Raw genomic sequence first — 25,087 nt, 5'->3', positions numbered from 1 at the left:
ATGCCTTTAATCTCAGCACTTGGGAGGCAGAGGCAGGCAGATCTCTGTGAGTTCAAGGCCAGCCTGGTCTGCATAGTGATTTCCAGGTCAGCTGAGGTTACAGGGAGACCCTGTCTCAAAAAGACAAAAAAAAAAAAAAAAAAAAAACAAAGCAAGCATCAACATAAAGATTTCTAAAGTCATAGTAGCAAGACACCGCATCACAAAATTTGTGACCATCAACCTCATCTGAGCTAAAGGATCCCTTAAACACCTCCTAAGAGAAGTCAGAATGGCCCCCACCTTTCTAACCCTAACCCTGGATGCCTAATGAGAAAAGTGAGCTGTTTATTTCACAAGTAAAGAGCATTTTCATCATCAATGGATCTAACGCTAACAAATGACTTTTTAATTTGTGATATAATTACATAAGGAACGGGAAGAAGGGTGGAGGGGGTCAGTAAGAGGGTTAAGTCACCATTCTCCTAAGAGAATCACATAGGCTGAGAAATTGTTAGCAGAGCTGCATTACTTTAAATTGGGTAGACAGAACACAGGGAGCAAGAACATAAGGAACATCTACCTGGGGAGCAAGACCAGATCACAAGGAAGAGCCAGGCAGAGACTGCTATTTTGCATCTTCTGTCTCTTAGTAGCATGTGATTTTTAACTATGTACATGCACTACTTTGAATTTTTTAATTATAAAAATTAAACATCAATTTTACATTAAAATGTTTCAAATTTTTGAAAAAAAAAATTGTTTTTGTCTTTTTGAGACAGGGTCTTCCTGTAGCCCTAGCTGGCCTGGAACTTGCTATGTAGACCAAACTGACCTGGAACTCGCAAAGATCCCCCTGCTCTGTCTCCCAAGTGCTGGAATTACCCGTGTGCGCCACCACGCCCAGCCTGAAAGTATTTTTACTACAGCCAAAATACAGATAATATTTATTACTCATTTTATTCATCTTATTCAATAAAACTTATGAAAATCCTAAAAGGAAACAGTTCAACCTGTTCATTCTTATCAATGGAAGAGGGCTACAACATGAACACATCCACTTATTTTGCCATTAAATATACAAAGTAAAGTTTGTGATAAGTTTAAAACTCATACGTGAGGAAGATTAAGCTATGTATATTTTATAAAACTAGTATTCAAATTACTATCACTTCAGTACAAGCACTGTACACACCTAGCAGGTATTCAGTCCAGAACTAAATGATGAAAGCGATTATCTGAGGAACCCTAAAGAACAAAAGCAGGTGAGTACTGGTCTGAACCTGCCGGGTGATAGGCCAGCAGGAGCTGGTAACTGGTGGGGCGCTAACCACTTTCAGTTTCACTTTTAGCTCATTTTTTCTCCCAACTGACATTTTGCCCTGCAAGTTCCCATAAAATAAGTGAAGTAAGATAAAATACAGAAAAGGAAGTCAATGGCATCCAGATGAGCACAGATGTAAATGAACTCACGTTGGAGGACAGAGCTGGCCACCAGCTTCCCACACATACTGTTTGAATGTTAGGAGACCATCAGAAGGAAACTTTTGGAGGAAAAACATTACTTTGACTTTTTTTGACCATTTCTTTAATTCAGCAAGTGTTCTGAGAAATCATACCCTTAAATGTGGAGAAAGTGGCAAGCCATTTCTAGGACAGTATTTAAAGCATGACGCCGTGATTTTGTTAAGCAAAGGGTTACAGATGTCGGTACACACCTTACTGAACATTCAGTCCTTATTTTTGACAGCTGATGGCAACATTGATTTTCCCTATTTCAAAGCATTACCATAATAAAATCAATCACATTTCCATCTCAGAATTTTAAACACCTTCTAGAGTAAGTGTTTCCAATCCCAATATACTGAAATCTCCTAAAACCAAATTTCTCTTGTTCCACATACTACCAGATAACTAGCATTTTACAAAAAAATTAAAAATTTAAGCCTTCTCATGCCAATTAACCTTGCTAAACATTAGGATCTGAATATTAACCAACTGGACCTAAAGAATGGTTAAGAGACTAAAGATCTATTACTAACAGAACTAAAAGAAAGAAAAAAGATCAGCAAACACCCATTTTTTTAAGGTGACTCCAGATTTCAGTATATATTTCAATGTATTAAGTACTATTAGGAAAATAATCCTACTGAGAAAGCAACATTACAAGCACTAGAAAGCTTAATCTCTTGAAAAAGTTTCTACCTCTAAAATTCTGATATTTTAATATAGAACAATTTTCAGTTAAAAAATCACCACCTTTGCTAACATTGTTCCCTTATCGATTTCCCTAAATAACACTTTATGCTTTAAAAATGAGGAGCTGTTGCAAAGGGAGCCAGACTTTCTAATTAAGTTAACTGGAAATGAGACAAACGTTGCGGTTTTCATATGAGGCAAATAAAATAATATCCGTGGCACAATATAAATTTTAGTGACTAAACAACATTAAAACCTGCTGGAAACTCATAAAGGAGCCAAACACTTCTAACATAATCCTAAAGAAAAACCACTCAAGTAACTATAGAGTAATTCATTAGTAAATAACTGTCTGAAAACCAGATTTCTAAATAATCAACAAACGAGGAACAGCTTTTCAAGGATTTTGTGTCCCTTAACAAAAGGAGTTTAAGGGAAAAGACACTTCCACATGAGTACAACTTCAACTCATTTTTGTAAGAAAGGTTCCCTGGTAAGAGGGGCTGGATCTGGATATGAAGAATCTTCATAATCACTTTCCTCCTTTGGAGGAAAACTGAAGTTTTCTCTTACCCTTGGGCCTGCCCAGCACAGAATGAACTGATTCCTTTATCCTATCATATGCTGGAAAGAGTCAAGTTTGGAAATATCTAATTTCTACAAATCCAGAGGATTTCTGCCAAGACTATGTGGATTTGGAAAAGGAGGAATCCCAGTAAATTCCAAGTAACTATTTTTCCCACAGATAAATAAAACTGATTTGTTCAGTTTTGGAATGGATAGACTTTTCTTTGACAGAGCCAACGGAATTATAAAGCTTAGCTACTTTAAGCCACAAACAACCAAGAAACATTCATCAAGTGTGACAGAAAGTTTTTGAAAGAAGTTTTCTAAGTATTCAAAGGAACAACTTCTAGTGTTTCTTAAGATCCACACGATACAGTCACCTGGCCAGTGAGTTTTCTCCATGTGCAATACACAATACTGTCTTTGAAGTAAGGCAGAATTAGGTTTGTTTTGAGACAAAGTCTCACTATGAAATGCATGATGGCTTCAAATTTTTAATCCTCCTGCCCCAGCCTCCCTAGTGCTGGGATTACAGGCATATGCCACCACACCAGTAACTACCAGCAATGCAAGGGTTCTGAACTTCAGTTTCCTTAACCATAACGGAGAAAACTATATCTATTTTGATGACTATTTCACCAATATTAAACTGGAAGAAATGATCATAAAAATTAAAAGTAGCCAGTCATGATGGTGCATGCCTTCAATTCCAGCACTCAGGAGGCAGAGGTAAACAGATCTCTGTGAGATCAAGTCTAGCCTGGTCTATATAATGAGTTCCAGACTAGCTGGGGCCACAGAAGACCCTGTCTTTATTTTAAAAAGAAAAAAAAAGATTTTAAAATTTTTAATTAAAAATATCAAAAATCAATCTTGCATAATTTTAATAACAAATGTAGAAAACCCCTTCTTAAATCATCATATGAGGCCAGCATAACCCAAATACCAGTACCTGATGTGGACAAAACAAATAAAGAAAATTACAGATCAGAATCTATCATGAGCGCAGATGAAAAATTCTAAAAATAAAAATGGTAGTTTAACAGAGAACAGCAATATGTAAAAAGAAACATACATCAATGTGAATTTATTCCAAAAACAAACATTTGGTTTGTCATTCAAAAGTAACACGAAGTAGCTCATCACATTAATAAATGATGTGAGAAGTTATAGAATCATCTCTCTTAATATGGGAAATGTATCTAATAAAATTTAACATTCATTCTTTAAAAGAAAAAAGTTATCTATCACAGGAATAGAAGAAAATTTCCCGAATCTGATCAATGGTATCTGGAACTAATAACAGAGCACAAAAACCAACTAGAACTGACACCAATCGGAATGGTACAGTCTAGAACATTTTCCTCTGAGGTTAAGGAGAAACATTTATTCATCATCAGTATGTCTATTAAACACCACATTTTAAGTTCTAACCAAGAAAAGAGGCCACAAAATGAGGAGAAAAATCTAACAATTGGATACAAATCGCACAGACTTTACCCACAGACAACATGCATACAAGGAAAACGCAAAGGAATCTACAAACAGCTCTCAGTTCACTTCGTAAACTTATTTGATATGGAGCTGGAGAGATGACTCAGTGGTTAAGGACACTGGTTGCTCTTGCAGAGGACCAGGATTTGGCTCTCAGCACCCACATCGCGGCTAACAATCCAAAAGTCCAGATCCCAGGGATCTGATGCCCTCTTCCAGCCTTCGTGGGCATTGCATGACACAGGTGCACTTACATTCATGCAGGCAAAACACACAATTTTTTTTTTAATTTTCTAAAAAGCTGTTTGATATAAGTTCATGACTTACTTGTATTTCTACATACAAATTAGAACATAAAATTTATGAAATATCATTTATTACATAATGGCATAAGAAAAAAAATCAGACAAATAAAACAGTAAGATGGGCCAGCTACTGATGTTGAAAATACAAAAACACTAATGTTTGGGGGGGATAATGTTATTTCTGTTTGTTTTGGTGGTGGAGATTGAGTCTAAAACCTCACATATGAGGAAAAAAATTGCAGAGAACTGTACTTCCAGTTTGAGGTTCGTGAGAAGCCTGTGTTGACTGGCCACCCTAGGTACAGGCATGCCACCACACAAGGACTCCCCTTTCTCTCATCCGTTCTCTTGCTGGTTACCGTTCTACTTGGGGTGAATCTCACAGGAGTTTTAATTTATATTTCTCTGCTGGTTACATATGTTGAACACTTCTAAATATTTTTTGCAATTTTCATTTCATTTATTGTTAGTGTGGGGGGGTCACACACATGTCATGCTGCACACAGGGCAGTCACAGGATAACGTTCAAAGGCTGGCTCTCTCCCTCTACCATGGGTACTGGGGACTGAACCCAGGTCATCAGGCTTGCACAATGAACACATTTACTGGCTAAGTCATCTTGTCAACCCCAGTTTTTTAAATTATTTATTAACCATTCGTATTTCTTCTTTTGAAAACTGTCTATTCAGGTCACTGGCCCCTTTATTGATTGGTAGCTTTTTTTTTCCTTTGGTGTTTAATTTTTGCATTTCTTCATATATTCTACATATTAATCCCTTGGATGAGCTGTAGTTGGCAAAGATTTTCTCATTTTCATGCTTTCAGAGACTCAAATTGTTCCCAAATTAATCTACAGGTACAAAGCAAACCAAATCAAAATCCCATTAAGTTTTTCTGTAGAAACTGAAAGGCAAACCCAAAAAATTTATACAGAAATGTAAAAGTCCCAGGTTAGCTATGGCAAGTTTTTAAATACTTTATTATTTTTATTTTGTGTGCATGTGTGTATTACCTGCTAGGGTATAAATGCACCCGTCATGCAATGCTCAAGGAGGTCAGAAGAGGGCGCTGGATTCCCCTGAAACTGGAGTTACAGACAGTTGTTAACCACCATGTGGGTGCTGGGAATCAAACCCAGGTCCTCTGCAAGAGCATTCAGTGCTCTTAACTGCCGAGTCATCTCTCCATCCTGCTATGGCAATTTTTAAGAACAAAGTTTAAGGACTTACCCTCTTAACTGCTGAGTCATCTCTCCTAAGGACTTTCACTGCTGCCAGATTTTGACAAGCAGCAACAAAACAGAGTCCAAAAACAGATCCGTATAAACACAGTCACTTGGTTTAATAAATGAGGTAAAACTAAGAGGAAGAGATTGTTTTCCAATCAGTGATGCTACAACATTTGAAACTAGACTGAAAATGATGAAAAATTACCCCAACTTCATACCATATGCAAAAATCAATTCAAGAGAAGTTGTGTATATAAAAGTAAAGAACTTCATGGATTTTGTATAATTAAGTTTTTTAAATTAATGTTTAAAAAGCAACACTCTACTAAGGAAAATAATGGTAAATTGGACCTCATTAAAATTAAAAACTGTTGGGGCTGGAGAGATGGCTTAGCAGGTAAGAGTGCTGGCTGTTCTTGCAAAGGACCCCAGCACCTACATGGCGGCTAACAACTGTCTATAACTCCAGTTCCAGGGATTCCGACACCATCTTCTGAATCCATGGGTATTACACAACACGGGTGTACTTACACACATGCAGGCAATACATTCATACACATAAAATAAAAATAATAAAATATTTTCTTAATTAAACACCGTTTTTCTAAAAGATTACATTAAGAGTACGAAGATGCCAGATGCCAGGTGTAGCAGCACACACCCTGAATCCCAGCACTTTGCAGCAGATGCATCTCTGAGTTTTAGGCCAGCCTGGCATACACAGAGAGTTCCATACCAGTCAGGGTCACACACACTGAGACCTTGTCTCCGAAGAAAAAAACAGTAAGAAGATAAGGCACAGTCCAATAAAAGACAATCCCCCACCACAAGTGTTATTCACAGAACACAGAAGAACTGTGAAGAGTTGCTATTAAAGCTGAAAGTCACACAACACGATTGTAATGGGCAAGTATCTAAAGCAGAATTATCCAAATGCATATGAACATACACAAAAGGTGCTTAAACATCACGAGCATCGAGAAACACATACCCTCAGAGGGACTAAACGTTTTACTCAGAGGGTCTGTGGATGTGAAGCACCTGGGTCTTTCATCTACTGTCACCAGGTTAACTGGTACAACTTTGGAAACTTGCAGTTAATCATACACCTAGGATATATGATGCAACATATTCTTAGGTTTACGGTCAACAAAAGTGTATATGTGTGTGTGTGTGTGTGTGAGAGAGAGAGAGAGAGAGAGAGAGAGAGAGAGAGTAAAAAGCTGTGTAAGAGTAGCTGCTGTTGCTGTGTTGATAACTGACCCCTCAAATATAAGTAACTCAAATGTCCATAAGCTAGAGAATGAATAAACATGTGGTACATTTACCACCACAGAATACTGCACAGAAATGAAATAAACAGGCCAGTGATAGACGTTTCCATACTAGCAAATTTAATAGGCATTGTTTTCAGAAAATAAGATTAAAAAATGACATACCGTATAATTCAATTTATATGAAATTTTTAAATTGGCAAAACAAACAGAGCAAAGTCAGAATAGTGGGATCTGTCTAGACAGCAATGACTCAAGGAGTGAAAAATTTTCTTCTGGAGTGTTAGGAATTATGTGTTCTTAGACCTAAGTGGTGACCACACAGGTATACACCTGTAAAAACATTCATGGAGTAGTATACTTAGGATTAGTGCACTTACAGCATGTTTATATGCTCCAATTAAAAATTTATCTCCAGGGTTGGAGACATGGCTCAGCAGTTCAGAGCCCTGGCTGCTCTTGCAGACGACCAGGTTTCAACCCCCAGCACCCACATGGCGGCTAACGACTGTCCATAACTCCAGTTCCAGGAGATCTGACACTCTCTTCTGACCTCCACAGGCACTGCAAGATATGAATGCATTTACATACATGCAGGCAATATACTCATAAACATGTAATTAAAAATAATAAAATATTTTTATAATGGGGCTGGAGTAATAACTCAGCAGTTAAGAGCACTGGCTGTTGTTGCAGATGACCTGGGTTCAAGTCTCAGCATTCCTAACCATTCCTAACTCCAATTCCAGGGGATCCAACGCCCTCTTCTGGCCTTTGTCAGCATTGCATGCACATGGTGCACTTACATACATGCAGGCAAAACACTCATACATATAAAATAATTCTTTTTTAATTAATGAAAATTTATCCCCAAAATCGAGAACAGAAAGCCGAAGCACCGTCTAGAATCCAGACGGATCCCTCCAGAGGGCCTTACCACTTATTGCTTATTTGTTGACAACTCAAGAGTCTGGGTGGGGAGGAGGCCTAGTATCCATGTATGCCACTGATGAGTACACCATACTCCAACGGACAGTTCCAAACCCAGGGTCACACAGACCTGGGTTAAACTCTGTGGGACACAAAACAAATGGAAAGTAATGGATATAGGAAAGAGCTTTGTAAGGAGGAAGCAGAAGGTGGCAGGGTGGGAGGGAAACAAGACGGTCAGGATAAAGCAACCAGAATGCCTTACACATGTATGAAATTGTCAGAGGCCCAAGGACATTTTGACTTTTAGCCAAGAAAGTGGCTACTTAAAAAAAAAAAGAAACTGTCAAAGAACAAAATGTATTGATAAAAATAAATAAGGTGGTGAAGTGACTGAGGAAGACACCCAAGGTTGGCTCCTGGCTTATACACACACACGCACGCACACACGCACGCACATGCACACACACACACTAATTAATTACTAACTAGTTAATAAGAGCCTAAGTGTACAATGTTAAGGATTAAGAAGGACCACAGGCCGACAAGATGGGTCAGTAGATAAAGAACCTGATGCTGAGCTTGATGACCTGAGTTTGAGTCCCGGGACCCACAGGGAGCAAGAACTGCCTCCCACAGTTGTCCCCTGACTTCCACACATACACCATAGCATGCACACATGTGCACACACACACACACACACACATACACACACAAGTAAATAAATGCATAAATTTAAAAAGTTTAAAGAATTTATTGAATACAGGCAAAAAAGAAAGAAAAAATGAAAACCAACACTACACTCAGTCCAATCACAACACAGCGATGACCAGGTCACTTGAGGGAATTCCTGTTGTTTTCTTAATCTTTGTCCCCCACATCTTGAGCCCATTTCCTTCTGCCTCTCTGCTCTGGCCGATATCTCTGTTTTACTTTACCTCCCTTGCTATTATCTCTAATTTTTCTGCTATGTTACTGGTATCTTTTTGCTTTCTGTAACATATTTGGATGTCCTCCTCTGAAGCATGAGAAAACACACAGAGAAAACGTCACTGGTCTTCCCTCTCCCCAAGAGCTACTGCTCTTGGAATCTACTGCTGCTTTCCTTGTGAAGTACATAACCACCTCTTCGTGTTCCCAAATGTGTGCTCACTACCGAAGGTCACCAGCAATCCCTACTAAATTCAGCTGTCTTCCTGGCTGCCTTAATGCATTCGTTAATACAAGACTGCAACCTCTATCTGCACACTGTTTCCTCCTGATTTCCCAATGTTGGGCTTCTCACAGTTTGTTAGGCCTGAATATCAGACAATTTAGGGAGAGTTCTTCAAGGGGAAAAAAAAGGAAAATTCAAAATTAGATACAAAAGTAAAACCAAACTGCACTGAGAAAAAAAAAATCACAGCATCACAAAAACCCATAATAATTTTTAAATCAATAACCTCCCAGCACACTTCTGCAGAATCGTAAGTCAGGACAGTAGCAGGAGTCATAACTTCCAGTCAGAGGAAATATAAACAACCCATGCTCTGCAGGGTACTAAGTTGCCAGCAGTTTGGGGTACTGATTTCAGTTTTCCTTTCTATCACATCTGTAAGATACTCAATACTTTATTATAAAATCGCTTCATGGCTAGATGATCTTGCCCACCTGTAGGTTCATGTAGTATTCTAAGAACGTTTAACCAATGTTGGCAGAACTATGATGTGCGGTAGGTTAAGTGGATTAAATGTCTTTCATCTTCTATCTTCAACCTGCGGTGGGTTTATCAGGATATAACTCCGTGGCAAGTCGAGATGCATCCATACTCAGAAGGCAGAACCACATAAATATGTGTCACCCACATGAAATGTAAACCCCCAAATTCAACCTTCCCTTACCTGGATGACCAAGCTGTCTAACGTCACTCCAGTGCCACATTACATGGGAGTAAGTCAAGAATGAAAATTCGTAACAATACTAAAATACTTAGAGAAACACAGAGCTGCATGAACACTTTCTTCTCGATGTCTTGGAATTTTTGCAAGAGGCCCTGATTTGGATTTCATTAGCTTGATGTAAACCCCCAATCGCCACTCTCGACTTTGCTGTCTTCACTTACTCCCCAGTTAAACCAACCACTAAATACACTCACTTCCCACTTGCCCTTTTTCTCCTAAAAACTTACAAAATATATGTATTCCCCTAAGTATTTTGTCCCTAACTTCTTAATCCAATTTACAATCCTTTTTAAATCTCACCCACTCTTAAATGTCAACTATGACTTTCTAAACAAATAATCCTCCCTCCTGAATCTAGGGGCTACATCAACTCTGTAAGCAAAGGTGTTGGCTGGTTTTGGGGTCTTCTTGAATTCCAGGCCTAAATCCCTGGGGTACACAGGCCTTCAATGAAACATGCTGAATAACAATGTGTATCCCTTACCTCGTGCATCATTTTAATGCTCAATGATGTTTTAAATGTGCAGTGAATAGTTTTCATAATCGTTAAGAAAAAAGGCACAATGAAATTAAAAGCTTTAGTCAAGACAAATCCAAATATTCCACCTGTATTATCTTGAACTTCCCTCTATAAATGAAGTCACGAGGCTCATCAGTTGTGTAGATCTAATTTAATTTATCCAGACCACATTTTGCAAAAGGTATCTTTAGAAACATGGTCCATAGCCTGCTGCTGGCTGACAGAGGAATGAGTAACATGTACTTGCTAAAGAAAATAAATAAAACCAGACATTAATAGCAAGCAGCCTGGGCCCATGGCTTAAAGCTTGTATACAGCGTGTACTCAGACAATGTGGAATACATCTTCAGCCATGGAGCCGTGCTCCCCTGAAAACCCTGCTTGTAAGCACTGAACAAGAGCTTCCAGGCAAACACGACACATTGCTGACATAAGTGTCAGCAGCTGCACACAGATAGTGACGTACGTCTATTTGCTTTCAGTTGCCAGGATTCGTAGTGTCCGTTTTTTCTCTAAGCTTGAAAACATGCTTAATGGACTGCTTAATACGTAAAGAGCATCTGCAAAGTCAAAGCTCTAATTTCTTGAAAACCCTTGAGAAGGTAAAAACATTCATGAAGGTACATTGCATGACACAGGTGCACTATCATTCATGCAGGCAATACACTCATACACATAAAAAAATTAAAAATAATTTTTAAATTACATTTTTGTATTAGCCAATAAAAGGCAATGATGTAGTGATCTGAGAAATTCTAACTAGCATAGATTTTGCCTTCAGAACAGTAATTTAAGATTAAATGTTAACCAAATAGATATTAATAAATTCACCAGGTCTGGGAGAGAAGAGACAAAAGAAATCCTTGTTAGGCAAACTAGAACTGAAAAAGTGGGAACCCCAGAACTGTTTTTGCAACCCTCTTTAACCTCATCACAGCTCAAATTAGGGAGTAAGTTGGAAAGTTCCTTTGGGAACGTCTACCTAGTCCCAGTCCTTTCCAGGGAGGACACATCAAATGAGCCTGAGACATTCTTGGTGACACCAGAACCACGTTTCCTAGGAAATCTTCAAAAGTTTAGTGCTTGGTAATAAACGTGCAGAGTCCGTTGCTTCCCTAGCATTTTAGCAATGTTGCCTTCACATCCACTGGCTTTAAACCATTCAAATGGTCCAACCTCTACACATTTCAGTGCATTTCCTTATTGGAGGTCGGGGGCATGTCATAGACCACATGTGGAAGTCAGAGGAAAACTTGTGGGAACTGGTTCTCTCCTTCCACCACGTGGGTCCCAGGGACTGAACTTGGGGTTGTTATGTTTGGCAGCAAGCAACCACCTTGAACCCCTAAAGGCATCTTATCGGGCCTTGCTATATATACACTTTAGAATAAAACTCCCACACTATATTTCAAGATTCAAATAATTCAAATCAACATGATTTATTTTTGTTATTTAAATGGGCATTTAGGAAGTCACAACCTAATTCTTCCTATCAAGTTGTCTACATTGTGTGACAATGAATATTCTCCACAAATCAGGATCTCATTTTTGTAATAAGCACCTTAAATGTCTATTATTTTAATTTTTGCCCAAACGGGCTCATTTATTCACATATCTATTTGCAAAAAGGATATCTGGGAGATATTTTGGTCAAATTTAATAAAATTATCATGGTACCAAACAGAATCAATATAACTGACATAGCAAGCTTACATTTGGGGTATTTTAATTTTTTAATAATATATTTATTGTGTTTATTTATTTATTTAGTGTGTGTGTGTGTGTGTGTGTGTGTGTGTGTAAGTACAAGCACTAAGTATGCCATGGTACCATGTGTAGAGGTCAGAGGACAACTTTCAGGAGTCAATTCTCACCTTCCATCTTGTTGAGGCAAGGTTAGCTTTTTTCATGGGTTCCAGACAAAGAATGTGGCATCAGACCTGCACATAAGCCATTTTCCAGGCCTAACTTTAAAAATCATCACAGTGTCCACAGAGGGCAGCAGAGGACGTCCAGATAACCTGGAACTGGAGTTATGGATGGTTGTTAGCCACCATGTGGGCGCTGGGATTTGAACCCAGGTATTCAAACCCGGGTCTTCTGCAAGAAGTGCTCTTAACTGCCGAGCCATCTCTCCAGCCCCCATTTAGTAGAAATTTAATAAATGCCAAATAAGCGATTTAGTGTGACCCAGTACTAGGGGTAATAAATGAGGAAGGATTGGACACTGACCCTATGTTTAAGAAGCTACAAATCTAATGGCAACAGCATTCGCATACCTAACCAAATGCGCAGGTACTTTAACAAAATTTGTTAAGCACCATAAACTGGTTTTAAAAGTCGTTCTACATAAGTATCAGTAAGAAGGGAAGGTAGGAGGTAGAGAAAACTGCCTGAGGCAGTTCAAGCCAGTACTGCCTCTCACTTGGACCTACATTATTATCTCTCACTTGGACAACCACAGCAGCCTCCTAACTTCCGGGTTCCACTCCAGCTACTCCCTGCCAACAGCCCATAAACAAGTCAGAATAACCTTTCTAAAGTATAATCTGTATCATAAAACTGCCTCATGACTTCCCACTTGGATACAGCTACAATGAAATGCAAACACTAACATGGTCTATGGTAGCGGGACTTTGCAATGCCTTTGTGAGTCCGTCTCACCTCTGCAACCACTCTCCAGCCACTCAATTTTCTTCCTAACCCATAGCATGCCAAGTTGTTCCCACCTCAGGGGCTGCTGCTTTTGTTTGTCACCTGCCTGGTGGAGCTTCCCCGGACACGACAGCTCCTCCTCAACATTCACGTGCCAGTGAAAACAGCACCTCTTCAGAGAGGCTTTCATGACAACCATGCTTGAAAGCACCACCTCCACAACACTAGGCCTTAGCATCCCTTCATCCACTACACGTTTACTTTCTTCTTGAACCACAGTTTTTAAATACCTGAAGTTATTTCGCTATATTTTTATTTTCTATTTCTCTGTGCTAGAATTTTTTAAACATTCAGAAACGTATGCGTCTTGCTCACAGCATTAATCACAGGCCCAAGAACAAAGCTTGGCACATTTGTATGCACACAATGAATACTGCTAAATAAAGATGAGCATGCCAATCATCTTTCTAGCACTCAGTAGGTAGAGGCAAGAGAATCAGAAGTTCAAGGTCATCCTTGGCTACAAATGGAGTTCTAGGCCAGCCTGGGCTACATGAGACTCTGTGTCAAAAAAACAAAAACAAGCAAAAGAAAGATAACATGTAAACTGTATTGTTGGGAGGAGGCCAGGGATAGAGTCAAGAAGCACAAAGAAAAACGATGATTTCCTCTTACCTGGAGCATCAGTTCTCACAGACTTGAAGGATAGACTACTATGGTTGAAATTATTTGAAGATTTTACCTAATTTCTGTCCATTTGGGGCCTGTATGCATTTTAAAACATCCCCAGACTTTCCTTGGGCACACCCCCCCCCAAAGCGAATCACTGTCTCATGAGCTAACCCACTCTAACAATTCTAAATGATGAAAGATTTCCTCATACAATTCCATATCTGTGGATTTACATATATTAATTTACATAATATTTACATATATTTAGTTTAGTTCTCATTTACATATATTAGTTTAGTTCCAGAACTCCATGTTCTCAGGGGCTGAGAACTGCTCTTGCAGAGGACCCAGGTTCGATTCCCAGCACCCACATGGCGGCTATGAGCCATCCTTAACTCCAGTTCCAGGGGAATCCAAAGCCTTCTTCTGACCTCCGTGGGATTGCACAACACCGGTGCCACTCACATACATGCAGGCAATACACTCATATTCGTAAAATAAAAATAATAAATAAAATAGTCTTTGAAAAAGAACTCTAAGTTCTCATGAAAATAGAAAGTGTATTTCATTAGGCAGACTTAGAAATACGTGGGTGCGTTTATAACAGCCTCCTAAATGGAGTAATAGTCACTCGTAGTAACTCGTAAGCCATGAACTAAGTGCTTCTCAGGAGTTTTCAGTCATCCTCAGCTCCATGCCAGTTATTGCAAATGAGAGAGCCAGGCCCAGATGAGGTAAGCTGCCTCAGGGTATCCAGATGGAAAGAGCTGGAGCCACAATTCCAATGCAAGGTGAGCCCACCCTACCTCGTCCCCTCCAAGCTCTTCCTAGCCTCTGTACAGAGGTACTGCATGCACGTCATTCAGCTAAATGATGCTAAGGCACAGAACTTGACCAGGTCTTCTGCCTAGTGAGAAAAGTAATACTGATTCCCAAGCTTTTAAAACAAGCCACGCTACAACGCAGGACTTAGTAAGGGAGCAAGCACGATGTGTAAGGTTAGAATGTCTCTACACTCACCTGTCTTTCAAGCAAACTCCAAACTATGTGAAATAGTTACCATTTTATGAACATATCCTTTCATTTCAATACTAATTTAGTGGAAGCAGTACTCTAATAGTGCACTCGTCATCCTCCATCACTGCAGAGCACACCGTCTTCTGAGTCCTTCGTGGTCAGCTACGTGCATTTCACATGCACATCAAGATCCGTTTTCTACTTTCCCTGCTGTTCTGGACCCAAGTGCTTTGCCTACATCAATCTGTTCCTCGCCCTCTTCTCCTGGATGGATGCAGCGAATGGAAAGCAACAGCAAGAGGCTGAAAACAGAAGAGATGAGCCATGGGGTCTCCAGTCCCCATCCCCAGGAAAAGCCACCTCTGGCCAGCAATGCTCCTCTACCAGAGGATGTGAACCTCTACACAGCTACTCGCTGGGTAAAAGAGCAGCTACCTATTTGGCCCTTACACATCTAAAAGCGGCAATGGCTACCCATTGGTGCTCGCCAGATATGTCACCAAACCTGGCTAGTTGCCCCTACTAAAAACCGTCCGCCCCTCCCACGTGAGTGTATCATCTGTTACTCCCAGGGTCCTCACTGACACAGCCCCACTCGTTTGTTCCAAGCCCTCTCTGGATTTTGTTGATGCCTCCTTTAGGCTGCTTTTTTCTTATACTAGGCCCCAGGTCTCTCGATAGTAACGCTCTTTATTCATCTTTGGAGTCCCAAAATCATCAATTTTCTTTACCATGCTAGGCACTGAGTGTTTCAAGAATCAATGAGAAAAAATATTAAAGATGCAAAAGAAAAACATTTCATAACACAAGAAAAGTACATGAAACTCGAATTTCAATGTCTGTGGAGGTTCAAAAGTAGACAAAATTAATTAGGGTTAAGTCAGAATTGCAAATACCTTGTTGTGCAGGCTACTGACCGGAGAGTGCACCAGAGTTAATGAGAGGCATTGAAATGCTCTTTAATTTTACCTGACTGGCAAATATAAAAATGAATTGAGGAACTGCTTCACTTTACAGCATGCATAGTATACCTTGCTAAGAAAAGAGACTCTTTCAGCCGCTTGTGTAAAAACAAGATGGCCAATGCTTCATCTATCCCATGCTTCTTCATCAGAACAAGCAAAAACGTTCTCTGCAGTCAAAACAGGTCCTATGAGAAAGGCTGCCAGGCTTTCCAGTCTTACGTTTACAGCCAGTTCCAGTTTTCCTTCTCACCTGGTTTCCTGACCCACGGTAATAATCGGTCAGGAACTAAGAAAGGCGGAGGGCTGCCCAAGATCGATCACAGTAAGAGGCAACAACTGACTGACGGCAAAAGGCAAGCAAAGTAACGATTCAGGAGCAGACAAGCATTTAAGAAGCAGCGTGCAGACTATGGCACAGACTTCTCAAGGCACTGAGGCACCTTTGTATCACAGGTACAGTAAGACAGGAATAACAATCCTTACTTATCAGGGAATGTAAGCTATTTTCATCAAGATTTATTCAAGGCCAGAGAGATAGCTCAACAGGTAAAGGCGCTTGCTGTCAAGCCTGACGTCCTGAGTTCAATTCCTAGGAGCCATATGGTGAAAGGCAAGAACTGATTTTTGCAAGCTGTCCTCTGACCTCCACATACACAACATGGCATATGCGCATGCGTGCACACACACACACACACACACACACACACACACACACAGGTGGTAATCATTAAAAGAATTTGTCCAGTATTCAGAAACAGGAGCAAAACTAAATGAAGAGGCACTGTTTATAAAAAGACAGTATTTGTCAGGTATTTGACAACAAAGTAATTTGTAATAATCCAATTTTTAGTATTGGACAGATAATTGCAACTAATAATTTACTCTTATTTTCCTCTGTGCTGACTACAAAAAAAAATTCATAAATTTGTACTAAGAATGCAAATAAAAAGTAACCCTAATCACTGAAGTTGTTCTAGCATTACCTATTAACTGAAAACTAACTCAAACACCTACAAATCTGTAACCAACTCGTAAACATTTTTTGTAAGGTACATCTAAAATAGCAAAGCTAAACTTTATCACACAGCTGCATCACTACTTGAGTCTTACATCAAATACTTTGATAGTCTTTCCTTTATTTCAAAGGGTCAGCTTCTGCCCACTGTGGCCTTCAAAGTCAGCTTCTGCCCACTGTGGCCTTCAAAGTCAGCTTCTGCCCACTGAGTCCATACCCGTTTCCTTTCCTCTACTTTCAACCTTCCAAGCTTCACTTTAAAAATCAGCCATTCGTGTAAATAAAGCTTTTCCCCCTGCTGGAAAAGATTATTGCTGGGTCTTGTGATTTCAAGAACTTATTTCTTAGGACACCTTCCTCAAATTATTTTCAGTATCAAAATTATGACTATTATATAGCTCCGAGGAAAAACTGCTACGTAAGGCAAAACGGACACTATAATAGTAATATATTAATTGAGTTCAATATACTATTTGCTATGTCAAATACCAGAGATACAAAAGTAAGATACTATTCCTATATTTAAGTACTTTATTTTTTTTATTTTATGTGTATGAATGTAATGACTGCATGTAGGTAGGTGCACCCATGTCATACAATGCCTGCAGAGGTCAGAAGAGGGTATCAGAGCCCCTGGAACTGGAGTTACAGATGGTTTTCAGCCACCAAGTGGGCGTTGGGATTCAAACCCAGGTCCTGTGCAACAGTAGCCAGTGCTCTTAACTCCTGAGCAGTCTCTCCAGCCCCACTAGGCCTATATTTAAAGAACATAAAACACAGAGGTGGGACTGAGCCACAATATAACAGAGAATGTTAGGCTCAACAGTGAACGCAGACTGAATTTTTTTTCTTCGATATATGTTTATTGGAAATAAAATATCGGCTACTTCCTAGGCATATGGAATACTCTGAGGAACAAAGCTGACAGATTACATGGTCTCTTTAGATGTGTCAGTGGAACGGGACAATAGATAAAGCATAATTAGACGGCATATTCTCAATAGATACGTACTATAGAAATATGCACACACACATATATTTACATACATTATGAGGCAGTGGCTACAGAAGCTTCTGGTTCGAACGCAGACATCTGAGTGTAACTTCCTGGCAAACCCTCAGGTGATAACGGTATGTGGATGACTGGCGGTGGCTTGTTTTGCAAAGGGAGCATGTATAGGACTTTTCCTGTGTGAATCCTCTCGTGAGTCCACAGCTTGACTGTGTGGCTGTAAGATTTTTCATGTGTGCTTCAAAGAAAGGCTTCTCTCTCACGTGATTCACCTGATGTGAATGTGCTCATATATAACACAACTTACTTTTCATTCCGTAAACTTCTCTGGTGGCCTAAAAAGTGATAGAGATACTTAAAGATCTTGGGATTGTCCTCACATCTGCATGGCTAGGGGGAATTTATGGAATTCTTTTGATGTCCTCACTTGTGGATAGGGACAGGCTCAGGGAAGACCTGTCTTACCTAGAGAGAAACCTTCGCTGACTCTCTAAAGGTATATTTCATAAGAAGCTTTCTTTAGGAAGCTGCCCGAGATTTGAAGGTATCTAGCCTTGCTCTTCTGGAACTGGAAGGGTCCTCACAGAAATACCTCCCTCTTCAGGCTTAAGAAAGAATTGGGTTTTTTTTAATTTTTTTATTTTTATTTTATGTGTATACATGTATTACTTACATGCATGTAAGTGCATCCATGTCGTGCAATGCCCACAAAGGAGAGAAGAGGTCATCGGAGGCCCTGGAACTGGAGTAATGGGCAGTTATCAGCTGCCATGTGGGTGCTGGGATTCAAACCCAGGTCTTCTGCAAGAACAGTCAGTGTTCTTAATCACTGAGCCATCTCTCCAGCCCAAGAAAGAATTGGGTTTTTTTTTTAATAATACAAAAATAACATGACTTGAGAGTTTTAAAATGGTTAATTATTTAAAAAAATAACCTCAAAGAAGAAAACTTCTACTGAGTTTGTCTTAGCCCTCAATTATATCTAAAAAGGAACAATTAATTTATTAGCACGTTAAGTGAATTACATAGAATAGTTGTTGGGGTTTTTGTTCTTGTTGTTTGCCTTTCATGGACAGTACTCATCTGGATAATGGGCAGATGAGCTATTTCATTTTCTTGACTAATACTACTTGAGTAGATGTCCAGGAATTGTAGCAGCCTTTTTCTTTATCTCCTGTTTCTAAGAGCCGATCTTGGAGAATCTAGAAATATGTCCTTAAATTCTCTACTTCAAGGCTTCTGTTGATGGCCCTTTTTATACAAACAATGGCTTCTCATTCTCAGAGAAAAGAGATTCCTATAGACACAACAGACTGCAGCAGGCTACCATGCAATTATCATTCAGACCTTCCAAGAACTTCTCCAGGTTCCTGTCGGTGCTTACTTCTTTTTCAGTGGGGACTTGTCCTTGCAATACCCACTAACAGCAAACTGCTCTAAGACCAACTGAGAATTTCATCCCTACTGTTATTTTCTTGCTGCAACCATGAGTCAAAAATCTCAGCCACAGTTCCTACTTGGCAGAACTTTGTGTTGGTTTGAATTCTAGATTTTATAGTCTAAGATCTACAGTTCACACTCTCATGAGTTTCTGAAATCTAAAGCCATTCCTAACAAGAGCACTGAGAAAAATTCAACTTTGGCAATTCAGTCTCTACAAGACATGACAGGGCCACTGTACTCATGAGCTCACAAGAGCTGGGGTTCCTGCACAAGATCTGCACACCACTGGGCAGTCAACACTCTAGTGGGGATGGGGGAGTGTCTCATAAGACCCCACCCTAGCTGAGGAGTTACTGGCAATTGTGAGCATATGAAAAACTCAAATTAGACTCAGTTGATTATAAAAAATATATATATAGAAGGAGAGAAAGGGAGAGGAGGAGGACCATGAAGGGTGGATATAATTGAAATACACTGTACACCTGTATGAAAAATGAACTACAAGTATCTATGTCAATGTGGAGAGATTTCAGAAATTGTTAAGGAAGACATGAAGTTATAGAAGAACACATGCAGTGTATTTCTACTTATCTAAAGTTCAAAAGCAGGTAGGACTATTGACACTGAGGGATACAGTCATAGGAGGTTATAATTCTAAAGATAAGCAAGGGAATGGACAGGAAAAAAGTCCAGAGAAAGAAGACTGGGTTGCACCAGAGGTTGGGGAAGAAGGCAGCTTTCAAAGGAAGCAAGTAGTGACTGTGACCTCTGTTTTATAATTTTCTATTTTTCCTTAAACCATATAAAATACACATAGAATCTTTTACAGATGGCATTTTCCATTAAACATTTCAGTTCCAACTAAATATATTTAAAATGTGTGGAATGGAAGTTGTATGAAAAGTGAGGGAGGAAGAAACAGTCACACGTACTGTAGCTGAGCAAAGAAGAAGTCTTCGGATAGGATACCTCTCAGAAAAACCAACGCTGATGAGAAAGTTCCAGATTACAAAAGAAAAATACACTGAGAAACACAGTCTTCTAACCCAAGGTCCATGAAGAGGCTTCTAACACCTAACCACCTCTAGATCTGCTTGTAAATAACAAAGTGAATACCACCAACTCGATGTTATAAACTGTCAAGAATTGGCCACAGACAGAATCCAGCTCTCCCAAAGTTTTGTTTCGCTAACACGGTAGTTTTCGCATGTTTTGTTTGAATAGAATGCTTTTTGCCAAGCAGGCATCTGACAGTTCACGTCTGTTCTTGCTCTTTCCACTCCCGCCTCCTTCAACACAGACACGAATGACAAGACTGGCCCCTGATGACACTTGAGTTGGGGACTAGCTGCATCCTAACAAGTCAGCTACATCAGACCTCAGAGTTCATCTTCAAGGTCATTCTTATGGACTCTGATTTCAAGAGGCCTTCCTAATTCTCCCTCCCCTGACCTCCTAGAACTGTGTAAATGGAAATGCCTAGAAAGAAAAATTAAACACAGCCTTGGGAAGCTATGACTGTAGGTTACACAGTTTATGAAAAGCATAGGTGGACTACAAGACCTAGGTTCCAGCCCTCGTTCTCACAATATCTCAGAGCATAACCCAGCGTAAAGATTTTTGTTCTTCTGGGGTTCAATTTCTCTCCCTTCTACATAAGGAGACTTGAATTAAACTCTGTTTCTCCAATACGATCTACACAAACATGTACATTACAACAAGCTTTTCAGCAAGAACAGATTCCTCCTGCCATGGATCGGGTGTAGAAAGGCAGGGAGGTGTGCTGGGGAAATAGGCTGGCCTGGAAATCGAAAGGAAAAAGGGCAAGGGGCTGACCAGAGAAGGACCTGTCACTGAGGAGGACAGGCTACAGACACGGAAAACCAACCTTACAGCTTCCCGGAACGTGCCTTCACCCAGTGTCAAAACTCAAGTTACAGAAATGTCACTGTCTGATACAATTAAAATATTCTATCACATTGTCAACATTTACTCTTAAATATGGTCAACTCTGCAATAAAACTCCAGGGGTTTGTTCTCAGTCTGCATATCAGTTTACTGTCCAAATATTTCCTAATCTTTCAACGAGTAGGAAGGGGTAAAAAGCAAAGGAAGAAAAACCAACAACAAGCCCAGTACCAACAAACCCTGAAGCAGCTAAAGCTAAAGATGAATGTAGGGAAGGCGGGTCCACAAATCCTGAAGTGCTTCAAAATAAAAAACGAGCAAGGCCCAAAACATGGAATAAAGGACTCTGTAAGCAATGGTGAAGGGCATGAAGAGTAACTGGTGGCAGCATACATATAATAGTTACACGGATGTAACAGTGTTGTGTAGGAGATCATCACTACCAGACTTTAACATGAAATTAAAATGCTCATTGAAGCTATGAAATAAATGTCAAAAATACTGCAGCATTATTAAAGAAATTCACAGATGGCTATGCCTTACAAATAATCTGGGGACATTAAATAATCACACTTTTAAAAAATCCCTTAAGTCTTAATACTACATATTTATACTTTTTCTAAATAAAATTAACACTAAATAATATTTATGAGTACTAAGGCCACAGGGTTTTCAAATATTTACCTAACCATTTAGAAAGCACTTGGCAATTCAGGTACAGAAGAAAATCTTAGATACTAACTTACATCTTTCAAAACCTCACATTTACCTCATCACACATGAAACAACACTGTTGAAAAGCTGAAAACTCCTGGGTTCAGCTGATTCCTCACACACTGTAAACTGACTGCTTCTTTCTATTAACCGACCAAAGTAGAACACAGTCAGGAGTAACTCCATTTAAATCTTGAATCCCTAAGCACTTTCCAATAAAAGGATCTTAGTTAAGAGCTATCATACATATGGTATGTGAATAAATATAAATCTAACTTACAAATATTTATAATCATGACATTATTTTCAACATGGTACCTAATATAACATCTTAAAAGTAAAAATTGCTAATTCTATTCGTTCATAAAAAAATTATATTGAAATTTATATTGATATGCATTGCCCAGCATTTTAAAATGTTAGTAAAAATATTTAAGTTCTAAAGTGAAACAATTTTGTTATCACAAAAAATTAATTCACATATACTTTTTAAAAGAAATTTCTATCCAAAGAAATACCAAATATCTGTTCACCTTTTCCAATTATACCTTGAAAAATATATGATAGTAGTAACAACCTTCAATATTAAAATAAAACTTTTTAAATGCATTAAGTTGTAACCACATATATTTTTATTTATACCTTACCAAAAGTATAAAGTAGATGAATAAATCAGTTTTGGAATCAGAAGGTATTATAGAATTCACCTACTGCCACAGAGACACAAAGAAGTTAACTGGTGCCTCCAAAGTTAACAGGAAAGTGAAGGTTTGACCCTCAAGCCTGCCTGTGACTCCAGAACGCTTTCCTTTAAGCCAAGTTTCACCTAAATTCTTTCTCACTGTCTGAAACAAGAAAAATGTTTTTACAATTCTCATATACAACACTTTGAAAATTTAGAAAACTGCATCTTTTGCTTCATAAAGTTCTGACTTCTTAACTTTCTTAGCACAATTTACATGCAAAACACACATAAGTACACAAATCTGTTAAACTTCAAGAACTTACATAAGAATTTTTGTATTTATAATCCTCGATAGTTTAAAAAATGTCCTTTTCTAGAAATGCCAACGTAGTAGGTGACCATGAACAAACCTCTATACTTTAAGACCCTCAAAACATTTCTACTCAGAGTAGACTATGAATAAGGGTTTTCTGCTCTAAGAAAATATGCTGTCTTTAGAACCCAAATTGTATTTTCTTCTGACATAAATAATAAACGAAGCTTCCTGGCATAACAGTGCACCTAGTTAGAGGCTGATTAAAAAGCACTGATAAAAAGGGAAACCACGCTAGGATTAAGGAAGACTAGAAGTTTCCAATTTACAAAAGAACAGACATAACTGACTACATCAACAAATTACAACTGAAATATGTTGAACTGTAAAGCTGTCCTGAAAATTCTCTACAAATGTGAGGAGACTATGCTAAAAGACTTTAAAAATGCAACTTATACACACAAAAGTCTGGTATTATTCTACTCCAAGAAAGTAGCTGATATGATCTGCCTTATAATGAATCCTCTAAAAACTTTCTCCTTGGTAACACATTTTTCTAAACATTGGCTCTTATTATTGACAAAAAAACTTAGAAAATAAAAGGTGTAATTTCTTTCCCTAGCATCTAGTCAAATAATCACTGACTACAAGAGTGGCATACTAAAGCCATTTCAAGAAGGAAAGTGTTGCACTCTGGAGCAGGAGGCAGGAGGGTCCTCCAGTCCAAGGCCAGCCTGGGAGAGCCACCGAAGGATCCATAGCAAGACCCTGTCTCAAAAAAATAAAATAAAATAAAATCAAGAAAAGTGCTGTTTCACTGGAACACACCATACCACAGTCTGAGGATCGGTGCTGACAGGCTATAAGATCAATGCAGCAGCTCGAAGGTTATTTTGAAGAGGACACAAGAGGCTGAGAGAACAGTGCTTCAAATGTGGTAAAGGTAAGAAACTTGTTTCCAATCTACTGGGCCCAGTGTAAAAAAAATCACTAATCAGTAAAATCTGACAGCTAGGGTTACACATTCCTGCTTCAAGTTTCTGCCCTCGCCCTTAAATTGTGCAGAACCCACCTCTGCGAGCTGAAAAATCCAAGCAGATGCCAACTCTGCCTGCCTAACCTTAGACCTGTCAAGCAGGCGCTTTTCGGTCAGCCTGTACTCCCACCTGTCTAATCCACCCTGCCAAGGACAGTCCGCAGAGTAGCTGAGATCTTAACTGCACAGCATCTGCACTCTGTAAAGCTCAACTGCGAGTATCTATCTATCCGCCAGGATTTCTTGGTGTGCAGACCAGGGAGGCTTCACTGCACTCTGTAGATAAAAGCTCATTCCCTAGTCATGATTTAAATATATATATATATATATATATATATATATATACCTATGGGCGCAGGGGGAAGGGAAAATGTTTGGGGCCTCATTCCGAATAGACCTGACTATGCTTAAGGGTTAAATTGCTAAAGCATTCTCCTAATTATGCAAGAAATTCACAAGTTCCCAGTTAGTCCACAAAGGCAATCAGTCCACTGCCCTCTGTTCCTCTAAAGTCTCAGTCCCAAAGCTCAGGGGTGTCCTTTTAAGGCTTAAACCTCACATCAGCCCAAGTGATGAAAGTGCACCTGAAAGCCTGTGTGCACGATGCTCTCCATCCTCGGGCAGACGTCCTATTTAACACCAAGCCGATGTCCAGCACCCTCAATCATGCACTGTGGCTGTGTGTCCGAAGTGCGATCGGTCAGTCAGTCCACCAAAGCCCCAGCCACGACCCTCCTGAAAACTCACCCCCTGCCTGCTGAGGGCTAAGAGGGGGCTCTCTCCTCGCTACTCCGATAGAGGCCATGTGCTCCCCGCTTTCCAGAACTGTCCTGGAAAGGCCTCTCCAGCGAGCTGTCCCGTTGGCCTCCCGCGCCTGCTGCCCCGCCGCACCCGGGGCACCGCCAACCCGCGCGGGACTCCCAGCACCTACCTGCTCCCTGGAAATGCAAGGCAGCGACGGTCTCCGGAACGCTTTGCCACTGCCATGGTAACCAGCCGCTTCTCCCAGCGACACGCAGCTGGACCTCCTCCGGGGTCTGATCACCGGCACTTTGTCCTCGGCCCAGCTGGACCGGCGCGGCGGCGCGGAGGCGTCCGGGCTGTGTGCGCAGTGCTCCAACCCCAGGGCCAGCAGGCAGCCTGCGCCGCCCACCAGGCACGCCAGCAGCGGCTGCAGCGCGGGCGGCAGCGCCCCGAGCCCGCTGCGCGACACCCA

At 39.9% G+C, this 25,087-nt stretch overlaps 1 protein-coding gene across 1 annotated transcript in view; it reads right to left on the bottom strand.

The window, feature by feature from the left end:
- The window catches only part of Pde3b (phosphodiesterase 3B), a gene marked incomplete at its 5' end in the record, with an annotated part of 143,054 nt that extends 117,967 nt beyond the window's left edge, over positions 1 to 25,087 (bottom strand). Inside the window, one exon of the mRNA XM_008853547.2 lies at positions 24,803 to 25,087. Coding sequence (XP_008851769.1) covers positions 24,803 to 25,087 — 285 coding nt within the window. The remainder of the gene's footprint in view (positions 1 to 24,802) is intronic.

This window comes from Nannospalax galili, unplaced genomic scaffold, assembly GCF_000622305.1.
Source record: "Nannospalax galili isolate Female #2095 unplaced genomic scaffold, S.galili_v1.0 scaffold44, whole genome shotgun sequence".
Classification (NCBI taxonomy): Eukaryota; Metazoa; Chordata; class Mammalia; order Rodentia; family Spalacidae; genus Nannospalax; species Nannospalax galili.
The sequence above is the reverse complement of the archived record's forward strand: the minus strand, read 5'-3'. Positions and strand labels throughout refer to the sequence as shown.